General features: G+C 42.8%; 3 protein-coding genes across 5 annotated transcripts; 1 reads left to right on the plus strand and 2 right to left on the minus strand.

Moving 5' to 3' along the window:
* Positions 1 to 1,491: 1,491 nt before the first annotated feature.
* LOC111793078 (RING-H2 finger protein ATL54-like) lies at positions 1,492 to 3,880 on the minus strand. Its single transcript, XM_023674795.1, has one exon. The coding sequence runs from the start codon at positions 2,721 to 2,723 to the stop codon at positions 1,740 to 1,742; it is 984 nt and encodes a 327-aa protein (XP_023530563.1). The 5' UTR covers positions 2,724 to 3,880; the 3' UTR covers positions 1,492 to 1,739.
* Positions 3,881 to 3,981: 101 nt separating this feature from the next.
* On the minus strand, positions 3,982 to 10,052 carry LOC111793077 (2-carboxy-1,4-naphthoquinone phytyltransferase, chloroplastic). 2 transcript variants are annotated; one of them, XM_023674794.1, is made up of 12 exons: positions 9,960 to 10,052; positions 9,581 to 9,747; positions 9,254 to 9,479; positions 8,975 to 9,078; positions 7,977 to 8,048; positions 7,723 to 7,861; positions 6,404 to 6,510; positions 6,228 to 6,327; positions 6,077 to 6,115; positions 5,875 to 5,985; positions 5,723 to 5,788; positions 3,982 to 4,205 (listed from the first exon to the last, which is right to left on the minus strand). In XM_023674794.1, exons 1-12 carry the CDS (start codon positions 9,975 to 9,977, stop codon positions 4,101 to 4,103), a joined length of 1,254 nt encoding a protein of 417 aa, XP_023530562.1. In that variant the 5' UTR covers positions 9,978 to 10,052; the 3' UTR covers positions 3,982 to 4,100. The 2 variants fall into 2 exon arrangements, with proteins under 2 accessions (XP_023530562.1, XP_023530561.1); XM_023674793.1 differs by lacking the exon at positions 9,960 to 10,052 and having other exon boundaries at positions 9,581 to 9,899.
* LOC111793076 (phospho-2-dehydro-3-deoxyheptonate aldolase 2, chloroplastic-like) lies at positions 9,995 to 16,634 on the plus strand. 2 transcript variants are annotated; one of them, XM_023674791.1, is made up of 6 exons: positions 9,995 to 10,407; positions 11,566 to 11,658; positions 13,019 to 13,296; positions 13,404 to 13,680; positions 14,783 to 15,028; positions 16,201 to 16,634. In XM_023674791.1, exons 1-6 carry the CDS (start codon positions 10,018 to 10,020, stop codon positions 16,459 to 16,461), a joined length of 1,545 nt encoding a protein of 514 aa, XP_023530559.1. In that variant the 5' UTR covers positions 9,995 to 10,017; the 3' UTR covers positions 16,462 to 16,634. The 2 variants fall into 2 exon arrangements, with proteins under 2 accessions (XP_023530559.1, XP_023530560.1); XM_023674792.1 differs by lacking the exon at positions 11,566 to 11,658 and having other exon boundaries at positions 9,995 to 10,500.
* Positions 16,635 to 16,901: the final 267 nt, after the last annotated feature.

Consider the following 16,901-nt stretch of genomic DNA (forward strand, 5'->3'; position numbering starts at 1 on the left):
AGGTTACATCTATATACTGACTGACGGTGAAAATCAAACGTTTTCATGGAAAGTTTTCTTAATTATTATAATATATATGATTCCTTATGATTCTGGACCGTAGTCACTTAATATTTATAACTATTCAACCGTTTCTAATTTTTTTTCTAGGGGGTCCTAGACAGTTGCCGGTGTCTACTGAATAAGCCATGGGACAATGCACGATAGATAGCTTCCACAATTTTACATTTTTATGTTAGAACACGTTCTATTTTTTCTAATATAAATTGTGATTATTGTTTTAATTCCGATATCAAATCGAATTTTGATATTTTAAAAAGTACTTCCGCTTAAGGTTTTCCTTTAAAACATTTTAAAGGATTTTCGACAATCGACCTGTAATAACAATTCCATCGTAATTAAAAGTCGGGTCTTTATAATTGTGGTTGCAAATTTGAATAGAACCTTCATCTTTTGTGGAAAAAATTGTATGAATAAAGCTAAGTTTACCAACTTTATGTTATTAGTCAAAATATTTGATAGAATATTTATTCGATATAAATATAATAAAGGAAAAAGCGACGCATTTACCATTTTAGAAAAATATCTCGAATTTTCCACGAAATTGTCGTAGAATTTCAAAATAAATATTTTTTTATTTAAAGTTTATTCGTATTATTTTAATTTAATAATATAACAGACTTAAGATTGAATCAGTTGAACTCTACTTTAATTATTTAAAAAAAATATATAACCGTGGTTGAGTAATTGAAAATAACTGTTTACAATTTTTCGTTTTTATTTCGAGTGAATGTCTGTTAATCGTGTGTTACTGTGACACTTTTATGCCCCGAGTTGCCTTCACGAGAGAGAGTCGCCTCAAACTATTTTGTACAAATGTCGAGAACCGAGAAATATGTATCATCCTTCACTTTATTTTTATACCTAGTATTCATAAATTAAAAATGTTGCATATATAAATATTGTTTAGAAAATATATTTTTGTAATTAATTTTTTTTTTTAAAATCATATCTATAAAAAAAATTTTAATTAAAGCTACCTATTAGATACTCCTTATCTTCGATAAAGCTGCTCCACTCCTTCCCTTCTCTTACTCGGTAAAACGGCTTAGCTCCTTTCTTGTTCAGAATCTTATTATCTCTAGACTTTAAAAAACTCGAGTTTGGTTAAAGGTCTGAAAATAGCTGATGATTTCTTATTCACTATACTGATAAGAACTGCAGAAAACAAAGGTTATACCGATCCAGTTGACAAAATTTGTGAAATCCTGTCAAATCAGATCATAATTTCAAGTTTAGGAAGTCGAAAGAGTAGGGAACTCGAAACCTCGTACCAAGAATCTAAGGTTACTTGCTTACTCTTAGCCACTTATTAGGTAATTATCGAACAGACGTAACACAAAGGTACAAATTAGAGATCGCTAACTTCGTACACTACATAGATATAATATATTAAACGACTACGCTAATAAGATTCATGAGCTAGAAAAAACATAATCTTAATCTAAGAACATTCATTTGGGTTTTAGAAGAGTTCAACTTGGAGCCATTGGAAAGTATTTTGTACAAACATCCAATGTAAGAACTTCACGAACAAAAGGAAAAAACATGTTTCCAACATCGTATAATCATTAATCTTTTCAAATCGTGTGTTTTCTCAGCTTCCTGAGAGTTTCTTTAGACATATCTCCATCTTCAGAGACCAAAAACCAAACAAGAACAAGAACAAGAAACAGAGTTCAACTACTACTCTGTGTCGAATTTCTCATCACAAATTCGCCACTGCAAGAAACTGACCTGTTCATAGCAGCTGAAGAATTCACTCTCTCTTGGCATGATTTCTTCTTCAAATCATTCCCATTTCTCATACCAATTTCAGCAAGATCAGAGATGATTCGAAGAGCTGATAATGAATCTAAAGAAACTGATCTTCTCACTGCCTGAATTTCATCTTGTTCTTCTTGTTCTTCGTTTCTTAGAGAAGATTCGCCGGAATTGGATCCATTTTCCACTTCCCTCTGTAAATCCATCATCTGGGTTTCTTCAGATGTGACCAGAGGAGGCGGAGGCGGCGGCGGCGGTGGGGTCACGGCGGTGGATTGAGCTACCACTGGAGCGCGGCACATGGGGCAGTTCGTGTGGGATTGAAGCCAAGTGTCGATACAGGGGAGATGAAAAGCGTGGCTACACTTAGGCAAAAGTCTAAGAGTCTCATCCTCTTCAAATTCGCTTAAACAAACAGAGCACTCTGTTCCGTCGATCAAACCCTCGCCGGTTTTGAATTTGCAGATAGCGATGGCGTTGATGACAGCCGGCGGGAGGCCGATGGTACGGATATACCAGATGGGGTGATCCAAAACAGGGCCATGTTCTTCATCGAGAAACTCCTCTTGGTGGGTGGTGGGCGGTGGGGGGTCAGGGCGTTGGTGGCGTCTGCGGCGGCCGGAGTAGAAACGGACGTAGATGGTGTAACAGAGGACGAGGAGAAAGGTGAAAGAGAGAAAGGCGATGGTGGCTGTGACCCAATTGGAGAGTTTGTGAGGCGATTTGTCGTAATAGGGCGGCGGGATTGAAATCGAGCCACGGGAACAAAGGTTTGGGCATTTTTCGAGGCAATCGGAAGGGCAAGAATCGGGAGAGTAATCGGGGCAGGTTTTAAGGCAGAGTTTCTTGAGGTCGTCGTCGTCGTCGTCGGAGAGGAGCTTTCGGGAGAGGAAATCCATGGCGGATTTGAGGAGGAGAGAGAGGGGGAGAGAGAGAGAAAAGGCGTTGAAATTGGAAAATCCGGCGGCCAAGGAGAGAGAGTGGTTGAAGGGAATAGGTTACCACCGCAAGGTTTGAATGTTATTGTAATGGCGATTGGTGATTTTTCTTTGTCGTGACTGTTGACTTTTTTGTATGGAAATGGACAAAGTCAAGCTTTGTTGTTAATGTACTTGGGCCCCAAGGAGCCCACTCAATATTATCAAAGGTACAAATTGTGGGGAAAGTTCTATAAATGCTGAGCCCCGAAAGGGGTAGACACAGGTCGGTGTGTCAGCGAAGACGCTGAGTCTCAAAGGAATGGACACCGAACGATGTGCCAGTGAGGACACTGAGTCTTTAAGGGTTGGACATTAGGCGATGTGCCAGTAATGATGCTGAGCCCTGAAAGAGGTGGACACGGGGTGGTGTGTCAACAAATCAAAGGGGTGGACACCAAATGGTGTACCAGCGAAGACGCGGAGTCTTTAAGGGTTGGACACTGGGCGGTGTGCCAACAATGATGCTGAGCCCTGAAAGGGGTGGACACTGGGCGGTATGTCAGAAAAGATGCTGAGTCTCAAAGGGGTGGACATCGAACGGTGTGCTAATGAGGACGAGTCTTTAAGGGTTGGACACTGGGCAGTGTGCCAACATTGATGTTGAGCCCTGAAAGGGGTAGACACTGGGCGGTGTGTCAGCGAAGACACTGAGTCTTTAAGAGTGGACACTGGGCGGTGTGCCAACAATGATGTTGAGCCCTGAAAGGGGTGGACACTAGGCAGTGTGTCAGCGAAAACCCTGAGTCTCAAAGGGGTGGACACTGGGCGGTATGTCAGAAAAGATGCTGAGTCTCAAAGGGGTGGACATCGAATGGTGTGCCAACGAGGACGAGTCTTTAAGGGTTGGACACTGGGCAGTGTGCCAACATTGATGTTGAGCCCTGAAAGGGGTAGACACTGGGCAGTGTGTCAGCGAAGACACTGAGTCTTTAAGAGTGGACACTGGGCGGTGTGCCAGCAATGATGTTGAGCCCTGAAAGGGGTGGACACTAGGCGGTGTGTCAGCAAAGACCCTGAGTCTCAAAGGGGTGGACACCGAACGATGTAACAGTGAGGACGCTGAGTCTTTAAGGGTTGGACATAAGCAGTGTGCCAACAATGATGTTGAGCCCTGAAGGGGGTAGACACTGGGTGTGTCAACGAGGACGTTGGATCCTAGAGAGGGGTTATTACACTATATGATAAAACTTGCATTGGTTACCTTATCAATGGTAATTTGAGTAATACAAAATGTCGGGAAGTGATCACGACTTCAAACTTTACCTTATGAATACTCGAAAGTGATCAAAACATTAATTAATTAATGAATCTAGCTGCAACCAATCCAGCAGCCAATGCAAGTCCAAATATGGCATGTAACCGCACACACAAATACTTGGCCATGAAAATTTTCTGTTTATCCTGCACATTAAGGAAAAATATAAACATATAACCAAACAATAACAATCATAAATCAAAAAGTATTTTCCTACAAATTTCTCTCTTTTTTAATCTATGAGTATCCAGGTCAGCTTCTAGAGGCGTTCGTGGGTTGGGTTGAATTGGGTTGGCACATTACTTAGACCCAACTCAACGCAAAGATCGATTGACCCATATGAATATCGAGAATGGATGGTTGACCGCCACCCCCTTATATTGAAGGCTCTCTGGACAGGGAGTGGCTTGCTGTAAGCACCCAGATCCACCACTAGAGGATATTGTCCTTTTGGGCTTTCCCTTTCGGACTTCCCTCAAGGCTTTAAAACGTGTCTGCTAGGGGAAGGTTTCCATACTCTTATTAATGGTGTTTTGTTATCCTCCCCAACCAATGTGGGACATCACAATCCACCCCCCTTCGGGGCCCAGAGTCCTCGTTGGCACTCGTTCATTTCTCCAATCGATGTGGGATCCCCACACCCCCCTTCGAGGCCTAGCGTCCTTACTGACACATCACTTAGTGTCTACCCTCCTTCGAGGAACAGCCTTCTCACTGGCACATCGCCTGGTGTGTGGCTCTGATACCGTTTGTAACTACTCAGATCCACCGCTAGCAGATATTGTCCTCTTTGGACTTGGATTGTGATGTCCCACATTAGTTGGGGAGGAGAACAAAACACCCTTTATAAGGGTGTGGAAACCTTCCCCTAGCAGACGCGTTTTAAAGCCTTGAGGGAAAGCCCGTAAGGGAAAGCCCAAATAGGACAATATCTACTAGCAGTGGGTCTGGGTCGTTACAAATGGTATCAGAGCCAGACACCGGACGATGTACCAGCCTTCTCGTTGTTCCCCGAAGGGGGTAGACACGAGGTGGTGTGCCAGTAAGAACGCTGAGTCCCAAAGGGAGGTGGGTTTGGTGGCAGTCCCACATGGATCGGAGAAAGGAATGAGCGCCAACGAGGACGCTGGGCCCCGAAGGGGGGTGGATTGTGATGTCCCACATTGGTTGGGGAGGAGAACAAAACACCCTTTATAAGGGTCTGGAAACCTTCCCCTAGCAGACGCGTTTTAAAGCCTTGAGGGAAAGCCCAAAAGGGAAAGCCCAAAGAGGACAATATCTGCTAGCGATGGATCTGGGTTGTTACACTTGCTATCATAACCTTTTTCTCACGGTGTATGTGAAAAAGAGTGGCTTGCCCTTTTTTGTTCGGTCAGAAGTTGGCCCAAAGAACAAGAGTGGACTTCCTTAACTCTATTGTTCCTTAGTAGGTCAGTAGTAGAGTGGTTGGCTGTTAACCCACGACCTTTCTGGTTGATTCTGTTCAACCTAATCTAGTTTTAGAAAAACCCATGAACCGACTCCAACCCATAAAGCTTTCATTTTGAACTCAACCCAATCTAAATAAATTCATCGTGATCGAATTTTTTAGGTCATCGATTGAATCACTAATTGACCTAAAGATTTAACGTAGGATCTTTAAAGTAAATTGTTAGCCAATCACCTTGTGGTTTTCTTCAACAAAGCTAATCACCAGCTTGCCCATCGGGATCGTCAGACCACAAAAGAACTACAAAAGAAAACAATAGCATAAATGAAAGACAACGTAAAGTTAATCCGTTCACAAAGTAAGTCGAGTTTTCAGAGTTAACTTACAATGCAAGTAAATGGAAGACTCTTGCTTAAACCCAGAGCAAATAGAAGCACAAAAAGCATAATTACTGCAGCCTTCACCACCTTGGAACCTCTTTCTGTGCCAAGCCTTACCTGCATAATAAGTTATCCAACACAGACAGATACAACATTAATTTCTCCAAATGTTTTTGACAAGCTGAAGCTGAGCAAAGACATGTTATACCAAAGGGGACATTTTTCCAACAGCCCTGTCTTCCTCAACCTATGCACAACAATGTCGGTGTTGGTCAAACATGATCGTTAATGTAAGACAGCAGAAGAGTTAAGGATACGTGTTTTTGTTTTGTTTTTGTCTCGACGAGGGGGGAAAGTACCTGATGGAAATGGCTGCAGAAGAGAATTAGAGTTGTCGTCGTTCCGACAAGGATAGAGGCAGAAAGGATCGTATTGGTTATGGGAAGATATCTCATCTCCCTGTGGATCAGACAGACAGTCAATATAGAAAAAAAAACCAGACAACAACTGCTAATCCAAACCAAATGATTGTAACCTTGCGTTGCTCTGTAATAAGTAAAATGCTGTTGTAGCAAATGGACCGAAAGCAGCAAAGCACAAGGGTTCTCCCAATCCTTGGTAGCTTAACCGGAACGGTGGACACTGCAACCGAGTCAATTAACAGAGCTAAAAGAATAAATAGCTTGTTATAGTGTTCGTGTATAGAATAAAATGGGTTGGTCGTGTTAGGAATCACGAATCTCGAAAATGGTATGATATTGTCCACTTTGAGCATAAGCTCTCGTGGCTTTGTTTTTTGTTTCCCCAAAAGGCCTCGTACCATTGGAGATGTACTCCTTACTTATAAACCCACGATCATCCCCTTAATTAGTCGATGTGGGACTCCTCTCCCAACAATCCTCAACAATTCACCCATCGAACAAAGTACACCATAGAGCCTCTCCTGAGGCCTATGGAGCCCTAGAACAGCCTCCCCTTAATCGAGGTTTACTCATTTGGAGCTCTCGAACAAAGTAAATCATTTGTTCGACACTTTAGTCACTTTTGACTACACCTTCGAGACTCACAACTTCTTTGTTCGACCTTTGAGGATTTAATTGACATGGCTAATTTAAGGGTATGACTCTAATATCATGTTAGAAATCACGACCCTCCACAATGGTATATTGTACACTTTGAGCATAAGCTCTCATGGTTTTGCTTTTGGTTTCCCAAAAGGCCTTGTATCAATGGAGATGTACTCCTTACTTATAAACCCATGATCAACCCCTTAATTAGTCGATGTCGGACTCCTCTCCCAACAATCCTCAACGATTCTCCCCTCAAACAAAGTACACTATAGAGCCTCCCTTGAGGCCTATGGAACCCTCGAACAGCCTCTCCTTAATCAAGGCTCGACTCCTTTCGAGCCCTCGAACAAAGTACACCATTTGTTCGATACTTTAGTCACTTTTGACTACACCTTCGAGACTCACAACTTCTTTGTTTGACATCTGAGGATTCAATTGACATGGCTAAGTTAAGGGTATGGCTCTAATACCATGTTAGAAATCACGACCCTCCACAATGGTATGATATTGTCCACTTTGAGCATAAGCTCTCATGGCTTTGCTTTTAGTTCTCCGGAAGGTCTCATACCAATGAAGATGTATTCCTTACTTATAAACCCATCATCAACCCCATAATTAGCCGATGTGAGAATCCTCTCCGAACAATCCTCAACACTGTCAACAGCTCAATCAATTACTTCTTTCGAATGCTAAAAGAAGGATCAGTGGCGTCTCGATTATTTCATTTCAAATTCATTGGAATCAACATGAATTATGAAGCAAAGAAATAGATCCCAGATGTTACCTGATATATGTAGCCACAAGTAATTGAAAAGGCTAGAAATAATATGGCACGCAGGCTCCCAGCCTCCAGAGATGCCCATGTCAGCCCCAAGAAGCCAAGAGCAAGAAAAGTGTAAGCAGCAACAAGTGTCCCTATAGGGCTTATTGCACCACAATAACACAAACAAGTCAATAAGTTTTGTATAGAAACAAGAAAAATGACAACGATTACGAGATTCGAAGGGTCCTTAGACGAGAAAGTAGTGTGAACGTTACCTGCCAACAAGTTTTACAACCGACTCCTTTTTGTTTTTATCTGCTCCGGTACTGAAGTCGTACGCGTCGTTACTGCAAATGGAGCGTTTTAATTCGTTAGCTTCAAATGGGGGAAGGAGCTCATAGTTCATACTTTGTCCTGAACTCGTGTTAGAAATGAGAAAGCAAAGGCTTCCATGGACAGTAGTGTGAACTCTAGACTAGACAAGATGGCAATAGATAGAATTTATGTAACAACTCAAGTCCACCGCTAGCAGATACAAGGAAAATATTTTATTAAAACCCATTCCCGCATGGTAAGAAGATAGCCTAGTGTCCTATCGAAGTGCTAAGAGAATTCCCTAAGAGACCCAGAACTCACGGAAGGAAGCAAGCATCTGACTTTCTCGCCCACGTATCAAAGGCAGTAGAAAAGAAATGCCTTTATCGATAGGATTTGTCTTTCCCGTTCTTTTGTCCAAAGGGACGCCCTCTTTGGGCTTTTCCTTGCCGGCGTGCCCTTAAGGTTTTTAAAACGCGTCTACTAGGGAATAGACTGGCAGATATTATCCTCTTTCGGCTTTCCCTAGGGCGAGATTTCCACACCCTTATAAAGAATGCTTCATTCTCTCACAATCCACCCCCTTCGAGGCTCAGCGTCCTCACTTGCCCTCGTTCCTCTCTCCATTCAATGTGGAATCTCACAATCCACCCCCTTCGGAGCCCAACGTCCTCGCTAGCGCACCACCTAGTGTCTGGCTCTGATACCATTTGTAACAGTCTAAGCCCACCGCTAGCAAATATTGTCCTCTTTAGGCTTCCCCTCAAGGTTTTTAAAACGCGTCAGCTAGGGAGAGCTTTCCACACCATTATAAAGAATGCTTCGCTTTCCTCCCCAACCGATATGAGATCTCACAATTCACCATGAAACAAACGTCTACGCAACCATTAAGCTATCAAAGATCTAGGTTGAGTGTAAAAACAGACAGATGTAAGTCATACAAGAACTAGTTCTTCACCTTAAATTAAGCCAACTGATGACAAGAACCGAAGAAGCCAGGATTACAAAAAAAAGCCGAGTAGAAAAATTCCCAGACTCAAAGTAAGCAGCTGCACTTCCTACCTGTTTGTAATCAAAGAGAAAAATCTTCAGAAATGGAATAGAACACACTCAAAGATCAAGAACAATCAAGAACAATCAAGTTCATCACAATTGATGCAACACATTTCTCAAAAGATTGATATCAAATCTTGCACAACTAGCTGCCATAGAATGCAACGAGTATATATATACATACCATTAAAGGAACCAAAGCAACAGAGTAAATTGGTAACTTAATAGCCCTCCAAATCAGAGTCCCCATGGCAACACCCTCTTCTCCATTCTCTTGGGGCATCGAATTAAACTCCATTGCTTTACATTTCGACACAAAACCTCTAAAACGGACCTTTCCGCACACACCCAATTGCTTTCCACGACTCCCGCAAGCAAATTTCCGAGCATCGGTTGATAAACTGGACAACCTGAAACAACCCAGATAAGAGCTGTGATAGCAGAAGAAAATAGTACCAATATGAAGATGGGCAAGAACATGTAGTGGCTATTTGCAGTGTCGTGAGCTTGCCTTGGAGTGAGGGTGCTGTGGTGGGAGAGATACTCATCGAGATTCTTCTTTAGGGCGCCGAGATGGGTGGCTATGCAGAGCGTGGAGGCCATTGGCATCTCATAACGGAAGGCGAAATGCGGAGTGAATTGGTTCCGGGAGCAGCCCGTTTCTTCGAGGTGCGCGCGCTTTGTAGTGTAGATAGAGGATGAGATTAAGTGGGGGAATGTTTTGAGGGATCTTATCATCTTAAAACTCTAATTAGCCGTCTCTAGCGTGTTCTTTGGGTTCACGTCGATCATTAAAATGTTAAACGTTTTTTCTATAATTAATTTATATATAAAAAAAAATGATTCTGATTTTGATTGATTGTATTAAGAATAACAGAACAAACACTCACCAAAGCCATCGGCCGCATCGATCTTCACTCTGTTTCTCTTTCTCAAACTTACCCCAAAATGGCTCTCCCAGCGACTTCCCCTCTCTCAAAATCCCTTCCAAAATCCCACTTTCCGATCACCCGTCCGCCTCCCTTCACCACCGCCACCGCCACCGCCCGATCGCTCAAACCCATCTCCGCAATTCATGCCGCCGACCCATCAAAGTCGTCAAAGCCATCGATTCTCGTACCGACGAAATGGACCCTCGATAGCTGGAAGTCGAAGAAGGCTCTGCAACTACCCGAATATCCTGATCAGGCGGTGCTTGAATCCGTCCTCAAGACCCTCGAATCCTTCCCTCCGATCGTGTTTGCTGGAGAAGCTAGGTCCCTTGAAGAGCGGCTGGCGCAGGCCGCTGTGGGGAAGGCGTTTCTTCTTCAGGGTGGGGATTGTGCTGAGAGCTTTAAGGAGTTTAATGCCAATAATATTCGTGATACCTTCCGTGTTCTTCTCCAGATGAGCGTTGTTCTTATGTTTGGAGGTCAAATGCCTGTTATCAAGGTTGATTTCTTGCATTGTGGTATGGTTTTGATGAATGATTTTGTCATGTTTTTGGGTTTTGCTTCTGTAAGATCATCGTTTGGTAAGCATGTTCATAATTGATTTGGCTTATTGGTTGATAGCGATTGAGAAATTGATATTACAGTGATGTCTTTTGTTTGTTGCATCCTAAAAGTCCTTTTGATTCAAAATCATCATGTTTATAAGTGATTTATGAGTGATCATAAAAGTTCAAAAGCATTTTAAGCGCTTTACAAGAAAGTATTTGTAGTGTTTTTCACTCAAGTGATTGTTAGGGAAGCTTTAAAAAGTTGAGCCAATCATTGAAGTGATTAGCCATTAAACACTTTTCTGGACTTATAATAAGTGTTCTTGTTGAAGTTACTTATTTTAATTGCACTTTTAAGCACACTCATGCATGGTTATGGTTTTTAATGTAACAACTCTAAGTCCACCGCTAGTAGATATTGTCTTTTTTGAGTTTTAATGTAACACATAGCCCACCGCGAGCAGATATTGTCTTCTTTGGGCTTTCCCTCAAGTTTTTTTAAAACGCGTTTGCTAGAAAGAGGTTTCCAAACCCTTATAAAGAATGTTTCGTTCTCCTCCCCAACCGATGTGGGATCTCACAATCCACCCCCTTTTGGGACCCAGCGTTCTTGTTAGCACTCGTTCCCTTCTCGTGGGACCCCCCAATCCACTTTCCTTTGGGGCCCAACGTCCTTGCTGGTACACCACCTCGTGTCCACCCCCTTTGGGGCTCAACTTCCTCCCTAGCACATTGCCCGAAGTTAATTCGGACATAGCTCATGAGACAAGGTACCAATTCCCATCACAATGGTCAAACTGGGGGGTCCTACATCGATTGGAGAAGGGAACGAGTGCCAGCGAGGACGTTGGGCCTCAAAGGGGTAGATTGTGAGATCCCACATTAGTTGGGGAGGAGAACGAAACATTCTTTATAAGGGTGTGGAAACCTCTCCCTAGCAAACGTATTTTAAAAACCTTGAGAGGAAGCCTGAAAGGAAAAACCCAAAGAGNGGGGATTGTGCTGAGAGCTTTAAGGAGTTTAATGCCAATAATATTCGTGATACCTTCCGTGTTCTTCTCCAGATGAGCGTTGTTCTTATGTTTGGAGGTCAAATGCCTGTTATCAAGGTTGATTTCTTGCATTGTGGTATGGTTTTGATGAATGATTTTGTCATGTTTTTGGGTTTTGCTTCTGTAAGATCATCGTTTGGTAAGCATGTTCATAATTGATTTGGCTTATTGGTTGATAGCGATTGAGAAATTGATATTACAGTGATGTCTTTTGTTTGTTGCATCCTAAAAGTCCTTTTGATTCAAAATCATCATGTTTATAAGTGATTTATGAGTGATCATAAAAGTTCAAAAGCATTTTAAGCGCTTTACAAGAAAGTATTTGTAGTGTTTTTCACTCAAGTGATTGTTAGGGAAGCTTTAAAAAGTTGAGCCAATCATTGAAGTGATTAGCCATTAAACACTTTTCTGGACTTATAATAAGTGTTCTTGTTGAAGTTACTTATTTTAATTGCACTTTTAAGCACACTCATGCATGGTTATGGTTTTTAATGTAACAACTCTAAGTCCACCGCTAGTAGATATTGTCTTTTTTGAGTTTTAATGTAACACATAGCCCACCGCGAGCAGATATTGTCTTCTTTGGGCTTTCCCTCAAGTTTTTTTAAAACGCGTTTGCTAGAAAGAGGTTTCCAAACCCTTATAAAGAATGTTTCGTTCTCCTCCCCAACCGATGTGGGATCTCACAATCCACCCCCTTTTGGGACCCAGCGTTCTTGTTAGCACTCGTTCCCTTCTCGTGGGACCCCCCAATCCACTTTCCTTTGGGGCCCAACGTCCTTGCTGGTACACCACCTCGTGTCCACCCCCTTTGGGGCTCAACTTCCTCCCTAGCACATTGCCCGAAGTTAATTCGGACATAGCTCATGAGACAAGGTACCAATTCCCATCACAATGGTCAAACTGGGGGGTCCTACATCGATTGGAGAAGGGAACGAGTGCCAGCGAGGACGTTGGGCCTCAAAGGGGTAGATTGTGAGATCCCACATTAGTTGGGGAGGAGAACGAAACATTCTTTATAAGGGTGTGGAAACCTCTCCCTAGCAAACGTATTTTAAAAACCTTGAGAGGAAGCCTGAAAGGAAAAACCCAAAGAGGACAATATCTGTTAGGGGTAGGCTTGGACGGTTACCTTTAATCTTCTAAACATCTTCTAAACATTTTCTTAACACGCATCCCTGCAATTTTCATTAGAGCTTAATGACTTAATGGAATGGTCACTGGAATTCCCTGTTATGTGGCCACTATGAAGTTTTCCCTTTCTTTTACTTATTTATTTTGTAGACCGAGTTTCTCAACGCTGGAGATTGGAGAAAAAGTTATATAACTCTTTCCTTGGAGACTGCTGAATGATTCCAGGGTTATTGTATGGATGTTCGTTTGGCGAGTATGTAATCGGACTTACGTATGAATGTAGGTCGGGAGAATGGCAGGTCAGTTTGCAAAGCCAAGATCGGACCCTTACGAGGAGAAGGATGGAGTGAAACTCCCAAGCTATAGAGGAGACAATATAAATGGAGATTCATTTGATGAGAAATCTAGAGTTCCCGACCCCGATCGAATGAATAGAGCCTACTGCCAGTCGGTCGCAACATTGAACCTCCTGAGGGCATTTGCCACAGGAGGTTATGCTGCAATGCAGAGAGTTACACAGTGGAATCTTGATTTCACCGAGCATAGCGAGCAGGGCGACAGGTTTGACTCTCGAGGACTTTGTTCTTTCATTTGCCTTTTGCATTGATATTAACTTTTCATTGTAGTTGCATAGTCTGGTTATATATTTTTCCACCACGTGCCAACAGATACCGAGAACTAGCTCATCGAGTTGACGAGGCCCTTGGATTCATGTCTGCTGCTGGACTCACTGTCGATCACCCTATCATGACCTCAACCGAGTTTTGGACGTCTCATGAGTGTTTGCTCCTCCCTTATGAGCAAGCACTTACTAGGGAGGATTCCACTTCTGGGATATACTACGACTGCTCGGCTCACATGCTTTGGGTCGGAGAACGAACTCGCCAACTCGATGGTGCACACGTTGAGTTTTTGAGAGGTGTTGCTAATCCTCTTGGCATTAAGGTACTTCCATCTTTCCTCTTTTCCCATTTTGTCTTGAAACTACACTTTGGTTTTATCTTTGTTGACACTTTGGTAATACAATCTCACTTGGAGACAGGATCTTTCATATAGGTTATACGACTTCGAGTTTGAACTTTTTATGGATGTTCTTATAACTTTTTATTTATCAAGTTTGAACTCGATATTCTTTTGCTACTTGTGAGATCTCACATCGGTTGGAGAGGGGAACGAAGTATTCCTTATAAGGGTGTGGAAACCTCTCCCTAGCAGACGCGTTTTAAAACCGTGAGACTGATGGCGATATGTAACGGGCTAAGGTGGACAATATTTGCTAGCGGTGGTCTTGGGCTGTTACAATGGTATCAAAGCTAGACACTGGGCGGTGTGCCAGCGAGGACGCTGGGCACCCAAGGAGGGTGGATTGTGAGATCCCACATCGGTTGAAGAGGGAACGAAGCATTCCTTATAAGGGTGTGGAAACCTCTCCCTAGCAGATGCGTTTTAAAACCGTGAGACTGATGGCGATATGTAACGGGCTAAGGTGGACAATATTTGCTAGCGGTGGTCTTGGGCTGTTACAATAGTATCAAAGCTAGACACTGGGCGGTGTGCCAGCGAGGACGCTGGGCCTCCAAGGAGGGTGGTTTGTGAGATCCTACGTTGGTTGAAGAGGGAAACGAAGCATTCCTTATAAGGGTATGGAAACCTCTCCCTAGTAGACGCGTTTTAAAACCATGAGGCTGACGGCGATATGTAACGAGTTAAGGTGGATAATATCTGCTAGCAGTGGTCTTGGGCTGTTACAAATGGTATCAGAGCCAGACACTGGGCAGTGTGCCAGCGAGGACGCTTGGCCCCTAAGGAAGGTGGTTTGTGAGATCCCACATCGGTTGGAGAGGGGAACGAAACATTCCTTATAAGGGTGTGGAAACCTCTCCCTAGTAGACGCGTTTTAAAACCGTGAGGTTGACGGTGATACGCAACGGGCTACAGCGGACAATATCTGCGGGCGGTTACCTGCTAAAGATTTATGGTTCTTGAATTATTCCTCTGGTGGATGAAGAAATTTGATGACTGATAAATTATAGCATTTTGATTACAGGCAAGTGATAAGATGGATCCCAAAGAATTGGTGAAGCTTATTGACATCCTAAATCCCACGAACAAGCCTGGAAGAATTACAGTGATAGTAAGAATGGGAGCTGAGAACATGAGAGTGAAACTTCCACATCTAATCAGGGAAGTTCGCCAAGCTGGTCAAATCGTCACTTGGGTTAGCGATCCGATGCACGGGAATACAATCAAAGCTCCCTGTGGACTAAAAACGCGTTCGTTCGATGCAATAAGGGTATGATCATTCTTTCTGATTTATATATATTCGATTTGGTTATTAGAATAGCTTGCTTATTACATTCATTTTCGGTTTAACTAGTAGTTTTCCACCCTAAGTGCTTGGGATGGAGAGGGAAATGGGTGTAGAAACCTCTCCCTAGCAGACGTGTTTTAAAACCTTGAGAGGAAGCCCAAAATGGACAATATCTGCTAGCGGTGGGTTTGGGATGTTATAAATGGTATCAAAGCCAGACACTGGACGGTGTTTCAGTGAGGACGCTCACCCCCAAGGGGGTGGATTATGAGATCCCACATCGTTTGGAGAGGGGAACGGGTGTGGACACCTCTCCCTAGTAGACGTCTTTTAAAACCTTGAGGGAAAGCCCAAATAGGACAATATCTGCTAGCGGTGGGTTTGGGATGTTACAAAGGGTATTAGAGCCAAACACTGAGCAGTGTGCCAATGAGGACGCTCGCCCCCCAAGGAAGGTGGATTGTGAGATCCAAGATCGGTTGGATAGGGAATGGGTGTGGAAACCTCTCCCTAGTAGACGCGTTTTAAAACCATGAGGGGAAGCTTAAAGAGAACAATATCTGCTAGCGGTGGGTTTGGGATGTTACAATTAGAGCCAAACACCGAACAGTGTGCCAGTGAGGACGCTCGCCCTCAAGGGGGGTGAATTGTGAGATCCCCCACGTCGGTTGGAGAGGGGAACGGGTGTGGAAACCTCCACGTTTTAAAACCTTGAGGGGAAGCCTAAAGAGGACAATATCTGCTAGTGGTGGGTTTAGGATGTTAGAAATTGTATCAAAGCCAAACACCGAGCGGTGTGCCAGTGAGGGTGCTTGCCCCCATAGGGGTGGATTGTGAGATCCCACATCGGTTGGAGAGGGGAACGGGTGTAGAAACCTCTACCTAGCATACGCGTTTTAAAACTTTGAGGAGAAACCTAGAAGGAAAAGCTCAAAGAGAACAATATCGGCTAGCAGTGGGTTTGAGATGTTACATTTTGACCTTCTTGGAGTGCGTAAACCTAAATATTATTACTTCCTTGCTAGATCTTCATTTCATTTAGAACAATATTTGTCTGCATTTAGTTAAGTTTACTAACAAAATTAGTCAGATACCTTTAGTAGTTTACTTCCGCATCATTTAGAGACCTAAATATCAAAACGTGACGATTTCAGGCCGAGTTGAGAGCATTTTTCGACATACACGATCAAGAGGGAAGCTACCCAGGAGGAGTTCATTTGGAGATGACAGGACAGAACGTAACCGAATGTGTTGGAGGCTCACGAACTATAACATATAACGATCTAAGCTCACGGTACCATACGCACTGCGACCCCCGACTCAATGCATCTCAGTCTCTAGAGCTTGCCTTCATCATCGCCGAGCGGTTGCGAAGAAGAAGACTCAGAGCAGGACAAGCTCCGGGAGGTTTCTAACAACAACCGATAACAGTAGCCTTCGTTAAATCGTTAAATCGTACGTAGCTAAAATGCATTCGGAACATATCTATATACGTTTTGGTTAGTGTTACACATTACATCTTAAAATGGTGTTTTGAGTGAACATAATAAAATGCAATAAATAACAATTTAGTCGTACATATTTTGTCCATTGTAAGAATACATTTTTCGATATATAATTTTTCATTTATTTTTGCGTCAAAAATGTCGTTAAAAAGTTAGAGTCGTTATAGTAACGTCCTATCTGCCTTCGATTTTGTGTTTAAAATTAAAGTTTAATTATTGTGATTTTTTATTTTTTTTCTCGTAAATAGTTATAGGTTGGGCAAAAGTTTTGAATCATGAACAATTATGTATACATTCCCTCATAAAGAGATAGGATCAACCCGAATAGCATTTCCTGCTGCGGTTTGAGT

This window comes from Cucurbita pepo, chromosome LG04 (assembly GCF_002806865.2).
Source record: "Cucurbita pepo subsp. pepo cultivar mu-cu-16 chromosome LG04, ASM280686v2, whole genome shotgun sequence".
In the NCBI taxonomy this organism is placed as follows: domain Eukaryota; kingdom Viridiplantae; phylum Streptophyta; class Magnoliopsida; order Cucurbitales; family Cucurbitaceae; genus Cucurbita; species Cucurbita pepo.